The 15,034-nt window shown below is 41.5% G+C and overlaps 1 protein-coding gene across 3 annotated transcripts in view; it reads left to right on the forward strand.

Moving 5' to 3' along the window:
- Positions 1 to 14,166, forward strand: part of LOC113981007 (spindle and kinetochore-associated protein 1-like) — a 16,185-nt gene extending 2,019 nt beyond the window's left edge. For all 3 annotated transcript variants that reach the window (XM_027708237.1, XM_027708238.1, XM_027708239.1), the window contains exons 3-7: positions 50 to 174; positions 1,135 to 1,226; positions 4,641 to 4,778; positions 8,823 to 8,992; positions 13,692 to 14,166. In XM_027708237.1, coding sequence (XP_027564038.1) covers positions 50 to 174; positions 1,135 to 1,226; positions 4,641 to 4,778; positions 8,823 to 8,992; positions 13,692 to 13,840 — 674 coding nt within the window. In that variant the 3' untranslated portion in view covers positions 13,841 to 14,166. The remainder of the gene's footprint in view (positions 1 to 49; positions 175 to 1,134; positions 1,227 to 4,640; positions 4,779 to 8,822; positions 8,993 to 13,691) is intronic.
- The last annotated feature ends 868 nt before the right edge of the window (positions 14,167 to 15,034 follow it).

The raw sequence follows: 15,034 nt of genomic DNA on the forward strand, positions 1-15,034 counted from the left end.
TTTTTTTTTTTGTTGGAGATTTTGTGGCTTAACGTTCTCTCTTTGACAGGTGAAGAAAAATGCCTCAAACTTCTTGTCCGTAAAATAGGAAAAGACATGATCCTCTTGAATGATCTCCTGGATAAAATGGAAACTGAAGTTAATCAGCAAGAAAAACTGAAGAATTTGCTACAAGTAATGTTTTTTTCCTTGTTCATAAAATACTAAAAGATTCAAAGGAATCTTTGATAAGTGTGTAGTTGTTTTTTTTCTAGATCCTCAGTGATATGTTTGGATGCACGTTCTTAGAAGAGAAACTGGGGCTTGGAACAGCCTTACTGATGGCATATTAAGCAGTTCTCCAGCTAATGAACATTAAAAATTTTATTTTTCAAGGTTTATACATGGAATCATAGAATCACAGAATGGTTTGGGTTGGAAGAGACCTTAAAGCTTATCTTTTTCCAACCCCCTTGCCATGGGGCAGGGACATGTTCTACTGTCCCAGGTTGCTCCAAGCCCCATCCAAAACCTGGCCTTGGACACTTCCAGGGATCCAGGGGCAGCCACAGCTGCTCTGGGCAACCTGTGCCAGGGCCTCACCACCCTCACAGGGAGGAATTTCTTTCTAATATTTAATCTAAACCTTCCCTCCCTTCAGTTGGAGGCCGTTAGAAGCATGTCTTTATCACTGACCTTGAAAACATGTTTTTATGATAATAGATACTGTGATCTAAAGAACAGTTCAACTTATACATCTTTCCAATAGCTACAAAAACTTTAATTAGAATACTTATCTATTCTAATGTGTGTCTGCAGTGCCTTCATGTGTTAAGTCTTTGGGGAATGGGTTGTTTGGGGAATGTAGGTGAGTGTGCTGTGGTATCTCTTCATCACTACCACCATTCCCCTGCCCAGACCTTGCTAGTTGTGTATTGTTAAAGATTTGCATTTAAGGGCAAGGGCAGACACCCCTTGCTCTGTTTCTCTGAGCTTTACTAGTTTCTGTTGGGAAATGATGGGGTAAAGAGGCAAGATGACCGAGAGCAAAGGACACCCCTTAATAAAGCTGAAAACTAATTTTGTATTGCCCTAATTTTACTTGCTTGATGTCGGTAGGTTCAGATTTCTGATGAAGTCTCACATTAATTTCAGGAGCTCCAGCAGGCTGCTGAGAGAGATCTAAATGAAGCGCGGCACCTCCTTGAACACGTTCCTCCCCACCTGCCTAAGCCAACTCAGAACTGGTATGTGGTACATGAGCATGGGGGTGTCAGGCTGCTCCTGGCAGTGTCCAGCTGCAGCATTGTGCTGCTCTACTCCTTTCACTGTACATTAACTCTGAAATTTTGGGAGCCAAGGTTGTATCTATCGATTCTGGATTTTGCTCTTGTCCAGGCTCATGCTACCACCCTAAAAAATCCATCAGGTAAAGTCCATAAAATAGCAAGCTGTTCCAGTGGAAGCTTCCAGTGGCAGGTGTGATGCAGTAGAAAGCAAGGGCTTCTATGAATGTAAACACTCCTTGCTTTAAAATCACAAACACACTGATTTTATAACTGTAGTGCCTGTGGATTGAAGGTGGGTAAGTGATCCCAATGCTAGGTCATTAGAACTGAAGTTCACCACTGTCCTTCCAAACATAATTTAAAAAAATCCTCTAACTTGATCATCTTTCTGTGGGGCTTTGAATTATAGCTGGGGTTTTTTTATTCTCCTTTCCCTGCAACAACCTGGCATTTATTTCAGGTAGCCATGACATCCCCTGCCTTGGAGAGGGCTGTGGTAAGAAGCTGTTCAGAATCAAGTAGCTCAAGTGTGAGAATGGCACACAAGTATGTGAGACAACAGCTGTTATTCAGAAAGCTTCTAAGACGTAACTCTGAGTTTCTCAGCTCTTTCTCTGGCCTCTTGGAATTGCTTTTTATTTATGAGTGATGTTAGTGTATGCCAGGTGGGGGTTTCTTCCAGTCTTAATATCTGGGGATCCCAGGACTTGTTTCTAGCCTTGTACCTTGTCAGAATGCAGTTTATCAGTCTGTTTGAATTCAGTGCTTCCAATATGTGCCCTCAATATCTCAACTTTATACCTTGGTCTGGTTCCTGATACCAGACAAGCCTCAGGCTGAAAACATTTCAGGTGTATTTCAGCAAAGCAAAAGGTTAAGTGTGTGGAAATAGGGTTCCAGAAGAGAAAAGTTAGATGTAATTTTAGTTGACGTGTAGCAATATTCTTATTGGGGTAGGTACTGCTTTTATTGAAACTTAGATTAGTCTTAGCTGGTGGAGAGATGACTTTTGCAGAAGCTTTTTCTGATTGCAGCTCTTTAGACACGAGCCCTCAGTTTAGGAAACAGTCTCTCAAAATGTGTCTAGAGGTGTCTTGTTCCTTTTCAATTTAAATGTTACTTTTTGTGTGTGTGTGAAAGAATCAAAGTCCTTCAGAAATTACCGCTGAGGTTCTGCCTTCCTTGTCATAACCTACTTTCTTAATTTAGGAAACCCTTTGTCCTAAGTTTGTGTCAGCTCCTGGAAAAATTCTTTGGGATGTTGGTTTCCCTTCCAATCTTGTCCTGCTTGTGATCAAGAAGTTAATTGTGATATGACTTTAGCTGGTCCTTCCTGTTCTGGACAGAACCACATATGTAAAACCAGCCAAGCTTTTCTGATAATTTTCTACAGATTGTGCTCTGCCAGCTCACAACTGCTGTTCTGTCAGTGTCAGTTTGTTGTTGGTTTCTCCTGGGGAATAACACGTTATATGTTAACGCCATTTGTCAAAGCATGCTTTCTCCTTTTGTCCTCATCTTGTCAGTTCTTGGTGTTCACCGTGTTGTGCAGTGGAGGGTCAAGGAAGTGCAAGACAGGACATAATTGATCAGAATCCACCATATCACTGCCAATATGTTTTCAGTCCTCTTCCCCAAACCTTCCTCCACTGACCTCCTTCATTTCTGTTCCCTAATGGACTGTTGAGTGACTGTCATGAGATAATGCAGAAAGCAGAGCCAGCACTTGAAGGCTGGTGAGACAGGCCTTGAAATCCCCAGGAGAATGAAAACACCCATGCAGATGAATTCATGGCTTTAGCTATTGTTTCTCTCCTGCATTCTTGGGGTTTTCTTTTCTTGTTTACCAGAGGAATCTCACTGAAATAAAAAGCAACTTCAATGTCTCTCAAAGCCCTTGTATCCCAGGTGTTTACTGAGAGCAGTTTCTCACTATGCCAAGGCTAGATTTTGTAAACAAGCGTCAGTTCTTTCTTCTCGTCATCCAGGTCATGGTGAACTGTGTCTATACCACATCACTGCAGCAGTGCAGGGTCAAGGGATTGGGTGGAAACACAAAGCAAAAGCACCTGGGGATGAGGAACCATGTAGAACCATTGTTGCAGTAGGATGGATGCCAGGAGGCTGGAGTGTGGGAGGAGTGAAGTTTCAAGATGTGAACTCTCTTCCCTTTGTCCTTGTTTTTATCCTTCCATTCCAAACCCACCTCCAATACCACCCAGAATCCCCCCTGCTTCCCTTTCCCTCCTCTTTGTTGACATTCCCTGCTATCTCCAAGGATGCCAGGATTCGTTTTGTTGTTGTTGTTCTGATGTAAACAGATGTTTTTCAGATGTTTACATCGGAGTAGGTTTAGCTGTTGGTGTCTGGGGTTTCAGAAGGGCTCTGCATTGTGTCAGGCTGCTCCCGTCCCTGTCACTGGCCAGGCCGTTTGAGAGTCCAGCAGGTGGCACTCCCTGTCCTCTCCGTGGCACTTGTCTTTCCTGGGATTGGGACACTGAGCTTGGGTGTGTCACATCAAGTGACACCTCAAATCCCAGCCCCAGGTCAGCAGATGGGGCACTGCTGTGCCGTTTACTGGCTGTGGGGCCCCACATCAAAAAAGAATCTCTTATGGGAAGGTCAGATCAAAGTGGAGGATCAGTTTCTTGTGCCAGGTCAGCTCTGTACTGCTTTAGTTAATTTTGTTGCACATCCCAATAATGTCCATATGCTCCAACAGCCAAATGCATCCTCTTTGCTGTCCTCATGCCAAGGAGCCTCTAGGTGGGTGGCTGGGAAATCACTCTGGGTTTGAGGCTCTAAGATGAGCCTTTAGAGGAAAAATAATGCTCTAATAACCACTCAGAGCAGGAAATTCTTTGACTTTGGGGATCTTGCTAAAAAAAAAGAAAATATTAAAAAATGCACAGTCTGCTGGATGTTGAATTTCTTTACTTCAAAAGACTAATGGATGAGTCAGGCTTTCCAGGATTTGAACTTATTTCAAAGGGCTCTGAAGTATTTCGAATCTGCAACTCTGTGCTGTGGTTCATCTGATAAAAAGCCAGGCCTCATGTTCTGTGAAATGTAATGGTACATTGAATTCTGAGCTGCGCCGTGCTGTGTTTGGACTGCTTCCAACTCACCTGCTAGCAGTCTTTGTAGCAGAGAAACCAAGAACTGTAATGCAGTCACCTGAAGGATGCAGTTTGAAATGGGAGTAGGCTTGCTTTATTTATTTCTGTTTTGTGGAATATCATTAATTGTGTTCATCCATCTTAACAGATGGATTAGGATTTACATCTTTGAGTAAGCAGACTCGATAATGTAATGGAATTCTCCTTACTACTTATCTGCTATTTATACACTTAATATTCATTCATTTCACAGCGTCACCGTGCCAACTGTGAAACACGAAGAACAAACAAAAATGGCAGAACCTGAACCTGCTAAGAAACCTGCAAAAGAGAAAAGAGTCATTAAAGAAATACCATTAATAACGGCAGAAGAATTTGAAGCTGTTCCTGCGTAAGTAAGCGTGGCTTTCCTTACACCCTGTCACGTCAATTTGGGTGGCAAACACAGGTTTGGGAAAGTGACCTCTCGCAGAACTGGGACTGACAGAGATGGCTTGAAACTTTAAATATTCTGCAGGGTGAAACACCATGATAATAGCTCCAAATAGTTGAAATGCAGCACTGGCAAACCTGAAAATGAAATTAATAGAGTCTTCTATTTTATTGGGAAGATCAGAGCTAATCAGTTAAAACCCAAACCTCTTATTGCAAAAGTCACTGTAATTGTACGAACAGAAATTTATTAGCTAACAGGTGAATTCTCTTCTTGTTTTGAGAACTTACAAAAAAAAAAAAAAGAGCAATGATCTCATAAGATGAAAGGTTTGTTTACAGCTAGAAGAAAAAATAATCATAAATGCTGGTTTTATTTGACCCAGTTATTGGTTTCTGGAACTTCAATTCTTGATTTATCAATCTGTTTTCAGATAGCAAAGGAAATCAAACTTGTTTCAAGGAAAAAACACTTTGCACTGAAATTCCCAAATTTCTTCAATAGAAAGCTATGGGTATTTTTCCCTAACATCAGGACCTGATTAATGGATATCCTTGTCTGAAGTCTGTCATGTAGGAATAACTTTTTTTAAATGGCTTTTTGGGGCAAGGATAAATATTTCTGCAAAAAAGGAGAAATTTCTTTTGATGCCTAAGGCTAAACTGTTATTGAGGCTCTAGATTCAGTGTGTTCCCTGACAATACCCGTTTCAATATAAAATATGTTTTTGAGTCTGTATTTTACTTGAGGCTTTCCAATAATTTTTCCTGCAGCTTTCAAAATTTTCAGGTGAGTCGTGTCCATTTTCTTTCTTATCCTGAATGTTAAGCTAATGATAAAGGACTTCTGGTTACCTCTTAAAAGAACGTGCACCTGGTACTTTTATTCTGCAGATCACCTCTAGTATTTTTTGTATTTACTCCCTTAGGTAGTTCTCTCCTGATAAAATTGTGGAAGAGTAAAGCTGGGGCATGGGAGACTTTTGGTGTTTCTCTCTGCTCTGGCAAGAGAAATAGACACAGACCATTCCAAGTAGATGTTATTTTAACTTCCAGTTAAAGCTATGGTCTTCCACATCACAGGACAGGTAGTTGTGGCACTTGGGGGACGCGGGTTAGTGGTGGCCTTGGCAGTGCTGGGGGAAGGGTTGGACTTGATGATCTCAGAGGGCTTTTCCAGCCTACAGGATTCTGTGATCATCCTTGAAAATAGGTTTTCCACTGCTGTTCACGGACACAGAGGATGGGGACAGAGGCCAGATGGATCCTTTTCCTATTCATTGCAGGCTTATAGAGAGATTGCATCTTAGACTGTGCTGGTGGAGCTCTAGAAATAATTTTATTCAGCTGGGAAAAGCATGTTTGTTCTGTGGGGGAAGATTTAAATGAATTTACATAGATCTATTAATCTACCAGTATTACTGTTGCCTGGCAATGTTGTAGTACAAGATTGAGGGAGTACTTGTGATTTCACATACTGTTTGATCAAATCTAAGCAGCAAATATTTGTGACCCAAATTTTCTTACACCAAACATATTCCCTTGGATGAACAAGGATTGGGTTCAGATCCCAGTTCTCCAGGTCAGCACTGGTTCTGACCTGGGATCACGGTTGGACTCGATGATCTTAAAGGTTCTTTCCAACCCAAACAATTGTGTGATTCTATTCTGTGGTCAGAGACTTGCAAATTATCTTACCCTTCAAATCTGATCCAGAAAGGCATTTTTTTGAGGAAGAGAAAGGAAATTTCTTGGTATCCGTCTCAGTTAACATTGAGTTCAAGGCAAAGGAAGAAACTTTCTTTATTCTGTGTCTAAAATTCTTACTGCTTTCTAAAATGTTTACTGCTTAAAATATTTTAGAATCTGCACATTCATTATAACTTTCGAGTTTCAGAAGACGGTAACTTGAGGGAATATGTTTCTTTTAGTCTAAGCATTTTTTAGGGAGCAGGTGGTGGCCATTAAGAGGTTTATCTCTTTTAGTGTGGTATATATGTGATACAGTGATGCTCTTCTTTTCTCTGAGTAGCACATCACTGTGCTTTGGTTTTCATACCTATGGAAAAAAATGTTTCAAGAAAGGGCTTCTGTGGATTAAAAAAAGAAATTGGGTCACTTGTTTTGGGTTTTTTTTAAAGGAAGATTTCTGAATTTTGCTGCTTTTGGAATAGTGAAGCAGATTTTAAAGTTATTTTAAATCTAAATTAAATGGCTGGATTTGGAACTTCTTAACTTTGTATTTTTATATTAGTGTATGTACGGACTGAAATAAATGTCAGCATTTACAGGTTTTCCAGCCATGGCTGGGTAGAAACATGAGAGGACTGTGAAACAGCTGGAGTTTTTATGATCCTTAGTTATGCACAGAATAAAAATTCCGCTTGGTTTTGACAGAGTTTAATTTCAGACTAAAGCATCTTGGATGCCCAAGGGCCTCTCAGAGCCCTTGTTTCTTAGGTTTAGGCAACCCAATCCTGCTTGTCCGTTTCAGCCTCAGGATGGGTTGAGGTGCTCCCTTGACTTTATTAAGTGTGTTCACTGAGTGTCTATTGATAGTGGGAGCACAGGAATTTAAATTCAGGTATTTTATACCTCTGGGCTTAGCCTTCATAGCTCTGCACGTTCCCCTGTGTCTAAGGGAGGCATTCGGAGCAATAAATAGCAGTTAACGCATACAAGCAAAGCCTTCCTGTGGTTGTAGACTGTGTTTTTTATGCTGTGGCTGCATCTCAGGGGTGGTAGTGCTGCTTTTATTTCTGTGCAAAGTAGATCGTTTTTATAATTACAAAACAACTGCACATCCAACTTTGGATTAATCGAAGAAGTATCAATAAAGTTGAAAGCTGGCTGCGAGTAACTTCATGGCAACTAAGTTTTAAACTCAGTCTGAAATAAGAGCAATTACTTTGAATTTGGGAGGTTTTACACACCTCATGCGGACCTGGCAGCAGGGACTGGCTGTTATTGAAATCTACAGCAAACACTTACTTTTAGTTGGCAGTGGTAAAAAAAAATCCTGCCCACATTCTGGTTTGGAATATTGAACTTGTAGTTGATTAGCCACTTCTGCTTTAAATTCTCTGTATATTTTCCAAAGACGTTTGGTTTGCTGTAGCAACTGAATGATGGTCACAGGATAATTCAGGTTGGCCTGGCTTTTACTGCCATGTTTTTTGGGGGGTTGCGTTGTTATTTCAGTTTCAGATTTCATTTTTATATAATGACTTCTCAGTTTGCAGCACTGTTCCTTTTCCTTAAAGGCATGCCTTTACATCTATAAATACTGAATAGCCTTACTTGCAAATTATCCCAGTGTTCTAGTTTTTCCACATCACTTTGGTTTTACCTTCTGTGCTTCCTGTACCTCTAGGCTGTTATCAACAGATCTTATTCTTCTAGTACTGGTTTTATGAAATGCTCTGAAAGTTCAAAAGTGGACCTTACTGGTGCAGAATGGTGCCTGCACAGCTCAGTAGGCTGCACAATGAAATATAAAGACAACACAAAACTGGTAGTTCTTCGAAAAAACCCACCAAATAAAAGGATGTGAGATCAAACACAGGTTATTTGTGGTGATAATATGAACCAAGCTGTGCTCTTAGGCAAACACATTTCATTTCATGCGATGTTTTCTGCAAAGTCACTTCATTTTTCTGTGTTTGTAGTTTAAGTGGCATGCTATAAAAGCAACTTTTATTCCATTTTGAAAGACTTTTTACAGCTTAAACACTGGATATATTTTACTTCTTCATTTAGGTTTCTAGTATTTCATTTTTCTGGTTTAGAATTTGTCATGGCTTTTTTACCTTCAAGATTGTTAAACAATCAAGGAAATGAACAGAATTAACTACTACATTTATTCATTAACACAAAGCAGAGGAAACTGCCTCTAACTAGGAATGGCTTGTTCAGTTAAGGCTGATGAAAGAGAAAAATAAACAAGGAACTTTGTGACTTTCTGGTTACTGATTTTTATTTTTATTTTTATTTTTATTTGTAGGTATCTGAAAGGTCGTTTAGTGTATGATCAGATTAATGCAGTTGTTCAAGAGATTAACAAGGCCGTCGTGGACAAGTACAAGATCATGCATCGGCCTTTGAAATCTATGAGTTTTGCAGTCAGAAATCTCTACGACAGGTTCATACAAGAAGAAACTAAAGATACAAAAGGTATTTCTTTTTTTCCCCTTTTTTAGTACCTAATTCATAACACTTGGATGTTGCAGCACAAGTATAATAATACTGGACTTTTTTTCCAGTATTTGTGACTGAAGAGTTATCCCACAACTGCTTTGGTCACTTTTTGTATGTTTTCACTGAAAACATGTCATTTCCATGGTGTGTTGTGGCAGAAACTTTGAGTGCACGAAGATTTAGTTTGGAATCACTACAAGTTCTGGAAACTCCCAGTTTGATAAACAAAACATATAAACTGTGTTTTCAGTTTTTAAGCTAGAATGGACATGAACTACTGAAAACTTGTTCTGAAGCTGGGAAGTCTGACTAATCAGTTGTCCTGCAGCGGCTTTGTGGGAGAGACAGGTCCGCCTAACAATCTTAAGAAGTTTTAAAAGCATAGAGGGAGTGAAAATCAACCAAAATACCTTTCCCTCAATTAAAAAGCAAGTTTTTCTTGCAGGTTAGTTTTTCCAAAAATATGTGGCATGGTAAATCTCTGATATTAAAATCCTCTTTTTGACATTCCTTTCCTTCTGAGAACAAGTATGTAATTATTCCTGGAGGGGTGTACTGCACATATCAAGCTTGACCATGTCCTTAGAATGTCCTCATGCTTCCAATTTCAGACATAAAGAGTGGAGCAAACTCTGTTCTGTCTCACAGAAAAAGAACTTTCTCTGCCAACACCTTGGCACCCACCTCCCGGTTTTTGGCCTGGACAGAATGTGAGAACATTCTGCCCTGAGCACTCACTGTGTACTCAGGAGGCACTTTATGACAAACTGCAACTTGTTCTTGCTTTGGTTTTGTTGCTGTTCAAGACTCTCAATGTTACAGTATGGTGATTACATCACTTGCTTCTGGATTCTAAATGCAGCTTTTCTGTAGGGAAGGATTGTGATCTGATGGACCTGCCTGTCACTTTATTTTGAGACCTATAAGATAAGCATAGGATCATGGATTAGTTTGGGTTGAAAGGGACCTTCAAGATCATCTCATTCCACCCCCCTGCCATGGACAGGGACACCTTCCAGTATCCCAGGTTGCTCCAAGCCATGTCCAACCTGGTCTTGGACACTTCCAAGGATCCAGGGGCAGCCACAGCTGCTCTGGGCAACCTATGCCAGGGCCTCACCACCCTCACAGCCAGGAATTCCTTACCAATATCCCATCTAACCCTGCCCTCTGGCAGTGGGAAGCCATTCCCCCTTGTCCTGTCCCTCCATCCCTTGTCCAAAGTCCCTCTCCAACTCTCCTGGAGCCCCTTTAGGCCCTGGAAGAGACTCTGAGGTCTCCCTGCAGCCCTCTCTTCTACAGGTGAACACCCCCAGCTCTCCCAGCCTGTCTCCAGAGCAGAGGGGCTCCAGCCTTTGGAACATCTCTGTGGCCTCCTCTGGACTTGCTCCAGCAGCTCCGTATCTGTCCTAGTTAGAACAGCTGGGACCAGTTCATCACTGTATGGGTGTAACCCAAAACTGTGTATTCTATAGCCTTCCATGCCATTTCCCAGAAACTGTTATCAATAGACCATTTACACCCTCTGCCCAGAGCAACCTGACTCCTCAGGCTATAAAGTAGGTGTTAAGAGGCCTGCGAGATAGGAGGGTGCTCCTGTCCTCACACCCATTGTGGAACTCCCCGCCCTGAGGGAAGTACTGGACATTCCTGCCTGAACTGGAGAATATATAATCTTGGAGTCTTGGAACTTTTTTAACCACTCCTGGGATCCAGAAGAAGACTGCAGACCACCACTCTCGACTGGACTGCAACCACCACTCTTAAACCATACTGCAACAGCACTCTCACCAACAGGTTTTTCCCCTCTCCCTTTACTTTGGACTCAGGGGGCCCAAAGAACACCACTCTGTTCATGCCCCAGGGTGCTGGGTTATACATTTGGGTTTTGTGGGTTAAAACCAATTGTTTGTCTGTATAATCGTACTTATTGTATTATTTTATTAAATTGTTATTCTGACTTATAATCTCTCTTTTGAGTTGAGTTCATTTCCCCTACTGGTTTACCTTTAAACCAGCACAGTATCTTTCTTATATTGGGGTCCCAGGGCTGGACACAGGACTCCAGGTGGGGTCTCACGTGTCATACAGAGGTCAGTGTTTAAAGGACTTTATTGAAATCATACTAAACACATGCAGCTGGATAACTTCATGTGACTGGCTTCTGATACGGGCTCCAATGGTTTGGTTTCTCTAGATATGTTTTGCCTCAGTCTAACAACAGCTTATATTAATCTGAGATTTCTTAAAGTACTTGCTTCATCACTCTTAATTTATACCATATTTTTGGTTTAACTGTTTCTGTCCTTAGAACTATAGTAAGGAGTTTGAGCCCATGGTTATTGGGACAGGCTAAACACTAGGAAGGCCCTCCTAGGCCTGGGATGCTGCTCCATGATCCACAGGAGCCTTGACTGCAGTGAAGAAACCTTTCTAGGAACTTGAGAAAGCTACAGCTAGTCAAAGAGAAATTTCTGCCAGAAATTTGGGGATTTTAAATCTGAAAGATTGAGGTGTTTCATTTCTTCAATCACCTGAGAGACAGTCTTATTTTCTTGTTTATGTTGGACAGTTGGACATTCAGCATCTGATAGAGTGTATGTGTTTGTGTGGTAGGTTGTTTTGTTTAGGGTTTTTTTTGTGACTAATCATCCAGAAAGTCTAGAGAAAAGGTCTGGCAGGCTGTCAGACAGTTCTTATCTGGCCAGCACAAAATGATTAAATGTCTTTATCCATTGCATTTTTCAGGATGAGGTTGTGCATTCATTGATTTGTTTGCTTAAATCTCTACTGTGAGTGACCCTCAGCTTAGAATTCCTGGAGTTTCCCAGCCTGGGCTGATTGCCAGCTGACCTGTTCTCTGATTTCAAGATGAGAAAAGATGCTGCCTGGTTTATCAGGGTAACTTCCAGCCAGTAAGGTGATTCAGGGAGTTTAGCTGGTTGTTTAGTGCATGGACCAAACCACCACCCTTCATCCAGCTCTGGTTTCTTCATAAAAAAGATCCTGCTATGCTGAATGTTGCTGCCCTGAATTCTGGGCAAATATAAGAAGAAATCTTACCAAAATTCAGAACATTCTGGTGTTCCCCTGATATAACAGACTAACCAGTATGCAGGTTATCCCTGGGCTCCTAACATTTTGGGTTTAATGCCCTGTTACCGGAACTTGTAAACGGTCTCTATCCAATGGTACTTGTATTTTAAGCAGTTATGCAGGTTTTCTTCTTTTCCTGGTAAACAAACTTCACACTTCTTATCTGTATGGGAATTCAGTGGTGTTACAAGCTCAGAGATTACAGCATAGTTTCCTGTTTGGGAGAGATCTAGATTTGGACAGTTATTGTCTCTGAAAGATTCTACTTTCTATTAGACATGTGTCACCAACTCTCAAAGTGGATCAGTCTGTGAGAAAACACGACCTGTTATTCTTCCGCTCTGGCTAAGGAATATTTTGGGGGAACATTATGCTTATAAATACTCTGGGACCTTAGTCCTTTACTGGCAGCTTCAGCTTTCCAGTTTGGATCAGCTATATTCTCTCCAGTTAAATTGGAAGGACCTTCTAATAACTTTAATGGAGCATCTCTCTTTTTGTTATCTTAGATGTCACTGCCTCTGCCTCAAAGGATAAATTGAGGAGGGAGAATGCTATCTTATTTTTCCAAGCTAAAACACCCGTACTCTTGTGTCTTCCTTCTCATTAGACTTGGAAGCACTTCCTTCTACCTCCTCTCCTTAAAGATAATTGGACATTTCCTTCTTATACCTCAATTAGCACATCCCTGGTTTCAGATTGCTTTTCTTTCTTACAGTTTTGTGGAGATACATGGTTAAAACCTTGTGCCATGTTACAGGAAGCATTAAATATACAGTCTTTTTACTAGGTCTATAATTATCTCCTATCTGAGCAGTGGATAAAGACCGAGTATGAAATCACAGCCATGGAATATAGCTACGGAGTGCTTAGAATCTTGGAGTCATTTAGATTGGAACAGGCCTCTAGAAGATCACAAATTCCAACCACCAACCCAGCACGATGTTCACCACTAAAACATATCCTCAGGTGCCACATCCTCACATTTTTTGAACACTTCCAGGGATGGTGACTCCACCACTGCCCTGGGCAGCCTGAATTGTAATGAGAATTTCCTTATGGAATTAGTTGATCAGCCACAAGAAGGCATGAGCTGCCAGCTCTGTCTGATGCAGGACCTTCCTGTGCCATTTTCTTCGACACACAGGGAGGATGCTGTTTCTGTGGTTAGTCTTTTTCTTGCATTTCCTTAAGTAATGAAGAATTACTCTTTTCCAAATCGGATAGAGGTCAAGGGAATGGTGGGCTGCATAGCTCTGATTGTATGCAGGGCTCTGTCCTCCTTTTCGCAAAGAGCCAATTCCAGAACTTGAGTTCCTGCTGGGAGACAGAGCTCTCTGAGTGGGGCCTGAGGATGATGCAGGGTGTCTGAACTTCACGGGAAGGCTGGTAATTCTCTTTCTGATGACAAATTTATAAAGTAGAACGAAGTTCCTGAGATAGTGCGAGGCCTTCCTACTGCTGATGGTAACTTTTCTGTCAGTGTGTGGAATTGTTAGGAAAAGGTGGCGTTCTCACTTGTGAAACGTTAAAAGTGTATCCTATCCTTTCTCTGGCAAAATCATTATTTGTTTTCCAGGTGAATTTTTTATTGTGGAGGCTGATATCAAGGCGTTCACCCAGCTGAAGGTGGACAAGCGCTTCCACAGCATCCTGAGCATCCTGAGGCACTGCCACAGAGTGAGAGAAGTTCGTGGCTCAAACCTGGTCCGCTACATCATCTGCTAACGAGCTTCCCATGGTCTGCCTACCCAAGAGAGACATTCTGTCTGTGTGCACTCCTTTCCAGCTCTCTTATTTTCTGAAAGGCAGGAGTGAGGAAAGAGGGACAATATCAAATGGCCTTGAGGTTATTTGAGGTTTGTTTTGAAAAGTTGAGGGGAACTACTCTCTTTTGGTAAGTTACAAATTCAAACTAGAAAGGCAACTGGTTACAGGCAGCTTTAATCACATTTTCATGTCAGCATATGTAAGTTAAATGCTCTGCATGTTAATAATTTTCTTTTTGTGTTTATGAGTTGGAGATTGTATTAAAGACTCTGGAGCTACTCAAAGGAAGCATTTGATTTTTTTTTTCTTAATGCATCTAACAAATTTCCAGATTTCCTTTTTTTAATATTTCTTCTTATTATTCTAATTGTATGTTTTGGAGTTTTCTGCGTCAGCAGGTTGACTTTTCTTCCTGTGCCATTTACTTTGTGATTATGTAGCTTTAACTTTGAAAGTTGTAGGGAAGAAGCAAGAAGAGCCTTGGCCGGGCCCAGAGGAACCACGTCCAAGTGAAAAGTGAGCACTTTATAAGGAGAGGTCCCACATGTGGAACAGTTATGGCAGCCTTGAAAAGGAACTTAATGGGCAAACAAGACTGAGAGACAGGTGTCTAATGTTTTAATTAGTAGTATAATTGGGGAAGATGATCAGGGCCATGTTGGATGGGGCTTGGAGCAACCTGGTCTCCAGGTATTTCGGCTTCTGAAAACGAGATGGAACTGAGGCAACACAAGAAAGGAATTGTCTTCCCGCAGCCTTAATCTACTCTCCTTGGGACACAGCTCAGTTCATAATTTCACCCCTGTTGCTCTCTACCCCCTGGACAGTGGGAACTGTAAAGAACAGGAGAAGTGGTTGATGAGTATGTATCTGGTGAGCAAGGTTACCTCCTGGCCTGGTCTAGATGAAACAGGGAACCCAATATCGGCAATAATTTGATGTGGTAAATGCCTTGGGCAGAGATGAAAGAAGTGTCTGTTTGGCCTTGTTGGTCAGAAATCAAAGTGACTCCTGTTGCCTTGTGTGCACGGTGTGGGGGTCGGAGAGTGGGAGAGATGCTGTTTGACAGTGAGAAAGCAACGTTGCACAAGCCTGGCAGCAGCAGGACTGATGAGCCACCGGACTGTGCTGCTCGGGAGAGGAAAGGCCTCA

Source organism: Neopelma chrysocephalum, unplaced genomic scaffold (genome assembly GCF_003984885.1).
Source record: "Neopelma chrysocephalum unplaced genomic scaffold, ASM398488v2 Primary Assembly neopelma1_95825, whole genome shotgun sequence".
In the NCBI taxonomy this organism is placed as follows: domain Eukaryota; kingdom Metazoa; phylum Chordata; class Aves; order Passeriformes; family Pipridae; genus Neopelma; species Neopelma chrysocephalum.